Source organism: Gossypium hirsutum, chromosome A07 (genome assembly GCF_007990345.1).
Source record: "Gossypium hirsutum isolate 1008001.06 chromosome A07, Gossypium_hirsutum_v2.1, whole genome shotgun sequence".
In the NCBI taxonomy this organism is placed as follows: domain Eukaryota; kingdom Viridiplantae; phylum Streptophyta; class Magnoliopsida; order Malvales; family Malvaceae; genus Gossypium; species Gossypium hirsutum.
In genome coordinates, this window is record NC_053430.1 from 63,530,828 (window position 1) to 63,537,803 (window position 6,976).

The following is a 6,976-nucleotide window of genomic DNA, read 5'->3' on the forward strand; positions in this document are numbered from 1 at the left end:
TCGTGCGAAATTGGATTGTGCTGCTAAGCAGTTGGTGTTGAGGACTTTGGAGGATGAGGAGGTGGCTATAATAGAGGAGCGAAGAGATTACTTGTCCAATGTGATATCGGCGTTAAGAGCCGAGAAGCTAGTTCATAAAGGTTGTGAGGCTTTTCTAGCATATGCTAGCAATTCAGGGACTAAGAGTCTTTCTGTTGAGGATGTAAGAACTATTAAGGAGTTTCCAGATGTTTTTCTAGAAGAGCTTCCTGGCTTGCCCCTAGACCGTGAGGTTGAATTTAGAATTGAGATCTTACCTGGAACAGCTCCAGTGTCCATCGCCCCATATAGGATGGCATCAAAGGAGCTAGTGGAACTAAAGGCTTAAATTCAAGAGCTGTTAGACCGAGGATTCATTCGACCGAGTGTGTCTCCTTGGGGAGCACCAGTATTGTTTGTGAAGAAGAAGGATGGGTCTATGCGTATGTGCATTGACTATCGTCAACTGAACAAGCTGACCATAAAAAATAAGTACCCTTTTACCGAGGATAGATGATCTATTTGATCAATTACGTGGAGCTGCGGTATTATCCAAAATAGATCTTCGATCTGGGTACCATCAGCTAAAGGTTATGGAAGCTGATGTGTATAAGACAGCGTTTAAGACTCGTTATGGTCACTATGAGTACCTTGTAATGCCGTTTGGGTTAACGAATGCACCAGCTGCCTTCATGGACATGATGAACTAAGTATTTCAACCCTATCTGGATCGGTTCATAGTAGTGTTCATAAACGATATTTTGGTTTATTCAAAAATCGAGGTGGAGCATAATGAACATTTGCGGATCGTTCTTCAAATTCTGAGGCAGAAGCAGTTGTATGCGAAATTCAGTAAGTGTGAGTTTTGGCTGCAAGAGGTGACATTTCTGGGTACGTGGTGTCTGTCGAGGGGATTAGGGTTGATCCTCAAACAATTGAAGCCGTATTGGGGTGGAAACCACCAAAGACTGTATCTGAGATTCGAAGTTTTTTGGGTTTGGCTGGGTATTACAGACGTTTTGTGGAATAGTTTTCAGTGATAGCTGCACCTTTGACTAAATTGCTGCGAAAAGGGGTGCCGTTTGTTTGGTCCAATAAACAGCAAGAGAGTTTTGAGAAATTGAAGAAAGTTTTAACTGAGGCTCCTGTTTTGATACAGCCAGAGTCTGGGAAGGAATTTATTGTTTACAGTGATGCGTCACACGTTGGATTAGGGTGTGTGTTGATGCAAGAAGGAAAGGTGGTTATGTATGCGTCACGGCAGCTTAAACCTCATGAAGCGAATTATCCCACTCATGATCTAGAATTGGCGGCAGTGGTGTTTGCACTAAAAATTTGGAGGCATTATTTATAAGGGGAAAGAACGATTATTTTTACGGACCATAAAAGCCTCAAATACCTCTTTACTCAGAAGGAGTTGAACCTTAGGCAACGAAGATGGATTGAGTTGCTTAAAGATTATGATTGTTTAATTGAGTACCATCCAGGCAAAGCTAATGTAGTAGCTGACGCATTGAGCAGTAGAGTTGTTTCTGATTTAATTGCAATGTTTGCTCGTCTTAGCCTATTTGATGATGTTAGTTTGTTAGCTGAGCTACAAGTAAGACTGACTTAGACTGATCAAATTAAGGAGAAACAGTTGTTGGATGAGTCGCTAGTTTCTCATTTTCGGCAAGTGGAAAATGGTGAGACTTCAGATTTTGGACTGAATGGCAAAGGGGGTGTTATGTTTCCGTGGAAGAGTGTGTATACCGAATGATTCTGGTCTGAGGCAGTCTATTCTGTGAGAGGCACATGGTAGCCCTTATGCCATGCATCCTGGTGGGAATAAGCTATACCGAGATCTTTACGAGATGTATTTGTGGCCTGGGTTAAAACGCGAAGTTACCGATTATGTGAGTAAGTGCTTGACGTGCCAGCAGGTTAAGGCTGAGCATCAATTACCCTCTGGATTACTGCAGCAAGTTAAGATTCCACTCTGGAAGTGGGAAAGGGTAACCATGGATTTTGTGAGTGGGTTACCCTTAAAGCCTTCTAAGAAGGATTCGGTTTGGGTGATTGTAGATCGACTGACTAAGTCTGCCCATTTTATACCGGTCCGTACTGATTATTCATTACAGAAGTTGGCCAAGTTGTATGTGGCTGAAATTGTAAGATTGCATGGTATACCGGTTTCTATCATATCTGATAGAGATCCTAGGTTCACATTTCGATTCTGGAAGAAACTACACGAGGCGTTGGGTACACGACTGGATTTCAGTACTGCGTTTCATCCTCAAATGGATGGACAGTCTGAGAGAGTAATTTAGATATTGGAAGACATGTTAAGAAGTTGTGTATCGGATTTCAGGGGCAGCTGGGAGGAGTATTTGCCGTTGGTGGAATTTGCATATAACAACAACTATAAGTCCAATATTCGAATGGCACCGTACAAAGCATTATATGGTCGTAGGTGTCGTACTCCTACTTGTTGGACTGAACTGGGTGAGCAACGAATCCTAGGGCCGGAGCTAATTGCTGATATAGAAGACAAGGTGAAGCTGATTCGAGATCGGTTGAAAGAAGCGTTTGATAGGCAGAAGTCCTATACAAACTTAAAGCTTAAAGAGATCGAGTACTCTGTGAAGGATTATGTCTTTCTTAAGGTATCACCGTGGAAGAAAATTATGAGGTTTGGACGGAAGGGCAAGCTAAACCCTAGATTTATTGGGCCTTACCGGATACTTAAGCGTGTAGGACAGGTTGCATATCAACTTGAGTTGCTTCTGGAGCTGGAAAGAATTCACGACGTGTTTCACGTTTCAATGCTTTGGCGGTACCGCTCTGATCTCTCACACGTCGTGCCAGTTGAGGAAATTCAAGTTAGGCCTGATCTAACCATCGAGGAGCAACCAGTGTAGATATTGGAGCGTGACGTTAAAGTACTAAGAAAGAAATCAGTTCCACTGGTCAAAGTACTTTGGCGTAATCATGGAGTAGAAGAAACCACGAGGGAACCGAAAGAGGCAATGCAACATGAATACCTTCACTTTTTCTGATCAGGTAAATTTCGAGGCCAAAATTTCTTTTAGAGGGGTAGAGTTGTAACGCCCCAAAATTTAAGGTCTGGAAATTTTTTGCTTATGTTGACACTAATTGCACGTTTGGTGGGTTGGTTAAGTGATTTGGGTGTGTTTGGGAGGGTCTGACAAGTCCTGGGGTCAAGCTTCGGCTTTTGTAGCATTTTTGTTTTGCTCTTAAAAGAACCTACTTACTGGCACTTGTGCCTTATAAATAATTGTGGTTGTGTTATGTCACAAAAAGCCTTGTGGCTTGGTGGAAGTGGCGTGACATAGCTATTGGGGAGAACAAGGGTTCGAATCCCATAGCAAACAAGGAGCATTTATTTTGCACTTGTGGACAGCAAGTGGTGGAGTTGGAGTAGACTTCTAAGTGGTGGAAGTTTGAATTGGTCTTGAGTTGTTGGGAGAAGATTGTGGAGGATATCAAGGAGGGTTTTAAGGAGGGTTTCAAGGAGTTGGAGAGGGGGGAGAGTTGTAGCCGAATAGGTAAGTTGTTGGTGCAAAATTCAGCCAAGGGGTTTTGGGATAGGCATTTCGGCAATTGGTGTTTAGGAGTAGGTGTCGAATTCTTCTCTTCAACTTTTGGGTTTTATTTTCTGTTACCCTTTTGTGCCAAACTGTAAGTGACTCTTTCCTCTTCTCAATTTCTTCTGCTCTTATTCTTTGAGTCAAGATTGCTGAATCCTTTTAGCCAGATATTGGTAACCTTTTCCTTTTGTTGTCTCAAACGTCTCTTTTCTTGTTTCTAAGCCGAAGAAACCGAACCCAACTCCTTATTTTTCCTTTTCATTGTTTCTTTCTCTCCTAAAGTTATCCGATTACTTCTCTCCTTGTGTGACTGAAATTGTGGAGGCCTAACCGATTATTAATCTCTTTTAATTGAGGGTAAGTGTTTTCTCTAGCCGAATAGTGGAAGGCTCATTTATCCATGTTCAATTTGGGTATTTCTTGAGCCGAATCCTCTTGGTCGTTGTGAGGATAGGTTCATCTAATGTTTTCTTTCTCGTTCAAATGGTGCTAGGGGGTCGTGATGTTACCCAAGAGGGTGGGTCGAATGCTATTGCCTTTCGCTTTTAGTTCACGTCTTGGTAAGAAGTGCACTTGGTTTTAATGAAGTATAATTAAGTTACTAAAAAAATGGGATGTTAATGTTGATAGTTGTTTATAGGAGTGTGATCGTTGGATAAGGGTGGTTTAAGCCCTACTTGTCTTAGCAAGGTAAGCGATGCATATTGCTGGGAATTTATGAGTACATAGTTGGGTGGTTAACCCAAATGTTTGAGAACTGATAAGGGATCATTATTTTGGACTTAGGTTGAGCGTGCAAGGTTCAACGTTTTTCTCTCCAAAAAGGTGTATAATCGTACACCATTTCTGTTACTGACCAAAAGCCAAAAGGTGTATTCACACCCCTCTTTACTGTGAATCGGCAAAAGCTAAAAAACCGAAACTTCGGCATTTGAGGCCTCACGAGCGTGCAACCGCTTGTGTGGTGAGCCGAGCCCACAAGTCATGGGTAAACTGTAGAGGCTACCACGAGTGTTCTCGTGGGCTTAGGCCGATATGGGCCTCGATGGGCCAAAATGGGCCATGTGGACCCAATGGGCTCATGGGCCCACGCAGATTAAAATTCACGAAAGATGATAAATATTGGATTGGGCTATAGAATTCGCATAGTCATGACTAAATTTGGGCTAAATGGGCCACACGAGCCTGTAGGCCCCCTTGGGTCGAATGTTGGACTAGGTGCCCATTACACAGTATCAACCAGTTGGGTTATTTGAGTCGCTCAAGGCGACTGTAAACCTTTGAAGAGGACATTATCTGTACTGAGACCCCAAAATAAGTAAGATTATCAAAATACCCCTAAAGGGTAAAATTACTATTTTACCCCTAATAGTTGGAAATGACCATTATACCTCTAGAGGTAGGTTGACTGATGAGTGTATGATATTTATATGACTGTACTGAGTATGACACTTTGCATACACGTAATATTTATGACATGATATACTGCATGGGGATTAGGATTCTAATTTGGAGGAAGTACTGTACAGGTGGCTCTGCCATAATTACTGTTACTGGTGGGTTTGCCACATTTACTGATACTGGTGGCTTTGCCACATATACTATTACTGACAGCTTTGCTAAAATATTGGTGTGTTGACTGGGTGGGTCGATTTTATCCCCACATGGTGTGTTGGTTAGTACGGAGTGGTGTGTTGGTTGGATTGGGATGGGTTGCATATTTGTACTGTACTGATTCTGTATTGGGCTTAGGCCCACACTATTTTTGTTTAGGGCTAAGGCCCAGACAGCACTGTTACTGAACAGGGCTCAGGCCCATACTGCTACTGCATGCACGGTTTCCTATTGTCTGAAAAGGGATTACACACTAGTTTTCATAAGCTTACCCTTTCTTTTAACTGTGCAGGTAATCCACCGCCTTAGACGGTTTGGAGCTGCGAGGGACTCGGAGATGGCCACACTACTGCTTCAGTTTCTTTTATTTGCAATTAGGTTTCGTTTTGGGTTAAATGTTATGTAATAAGGCTGTTGGTGGGTTTTAAGTTTTAATTTGGATTTTGATTTCTTAAACTAAATTGCTAGTCTAGGAAAACACGAGGTTTCAAAATAGCATGATTTTTCTAAAGAACACTAGCTTTCAACAATAAAGTTTTCAAAATGCTTCCGCGGTTTAAAATGAAGTAATATACCAAAGGTAAACAAATTGATGAATGTATATCAAGAACTTTTATCAAATATTGATAAAAGGATCTAGATTCAGTACCAAATTCCTACCGAAAAGATCAATTTGTTTAAAAATGCTAAGATGTGACACGCCAAATTCGGCCATAACGTCTAGGCTGGGTTTGGGCTGTTACATGGTAAATGTATGGAATAATGAGAATTGTGGGCTACTTTTAGTATAAAAAGTGATCGTCTAGGCTTGGTTAGTGAGAAAATGTGATAAAAATTGATTTTTGAACCTAGGGGTAAAATGGTCATTTTATGAAAGTTTAGGGGCAAAATGGTCATTTTGCCCAATTATGAATTTTCGAGTGTCTAGAGTAATTTGCTGATGAGATAAATGAATTTCTATAATTTTAGATCAAGAATTACAAAATTCGAGCCTAGACCGAGTAAAGGCGAAGTAAGTGGACTAAGCCGAGCTAGTCATCTACATTTGTAATCCAAGGTAAGTTGTATGTAAATAATACAACTACATTGTTATTATATGTGTTTGAATTGATATAGCATAAAATGCTTGTTTGTGGAAATAATTATGTATGATGAATATTGAGATAGTAGAACTCTCGTTTGAAACTTAGGAAATAAATCAGATATTCATGCCATGACATGTAACAGCCTGATTTAGACCCTAATTGGAACAGTGGTTTCGGGACCACGAATCCGTGTAAGAAAAATATTTAAATATTATTTTTCGTGTTTATTATATGTGAATTTGCATGTGTGAAAGTTTCGTATGGAAATTTGATTGTTTAAGTGCTTAATTTGATAAAAGGACTTAATCGTGTAAATTGAAAACTTGATAGTTTAAATCATAAAGGCTGAATTGTTAGTGGCTTTTTAATATGGGGTATTTATGTTGCAAATTTCCCATGATAATATGCATTGGACGGTTGTAGCCTTATTAAATTATGGTTTATTATTTTATTATAAAGGTTATTAAAGTAAATTATGAAATATTATGTATTATAATAAAACAAAATTTAAAAGACATGCATTATATACATGTTTTTGGCCGAATCTTAAGAAAGAAAAAAAAAAGAAGTTAAAAGCTTTTGAAATTTCGGCACTTTGGAAGCTTAATTCAAGGTTAGTTTGGTTTCTGTTTTTGATAATTTTTACGTTTTTGAGATCCTTGCTTCGAA

At 40.0% G+C, this 6,976-nt stretch overlaps 1 protein-coding gene across 1 annotated transcript; it reads left to right on the forward strand.

The window, feature by feature from the left end:
* Positions 1-1,829: 1,829 nt before the first annotated feature.
* LOC121203726 (uncharacterized) lies at positions 1,830-2,918 on the forward strand. The gene is made up of 5 exons (XM_041074174.1): positions 1,830-1,982; positions 2,139-2,318; positions 2,369-2,396; positions 2,521-2,663; positions 2,760-2,918. Exons 1-5 carry the CDS (start codon positions 1,830-1,832, stop codon positions 2,916-2,918), a joined length of 663 nt encoding a protein of 220 aa, XP_040930108.1.
* Positions 2,919-6,976: the final 4,058 nt, after the last annotated feature.

What these genes read in the sequence shown, in the direction of transcription:
- LOC121203726 (XM_041074174.1), top strand. Translation starts at nt 1,830, where the DNA reads ATGCATCCTGGTGGGAATAAGCTATACCGAGATCTTTACGAGATGTAT. An exon ending in GGGAGGAGTATTTGCCGTTG is followed by an intron (nt 2,397 to 2,520) that starts GTGGAATTTGCA and finishes AACGAATCCTAG; the next exon opens with GGCCGGAGCTAATTGCTGAT. An exon ending in AGGATTATGTCTTTCTTAAG is followed by an intron (nt 2,664 to 2,759) that starts GTATCACCGTGG and finishes CGTGTAGGACAG; the next exon opens with GTTGCATATCAACTTGAGTT.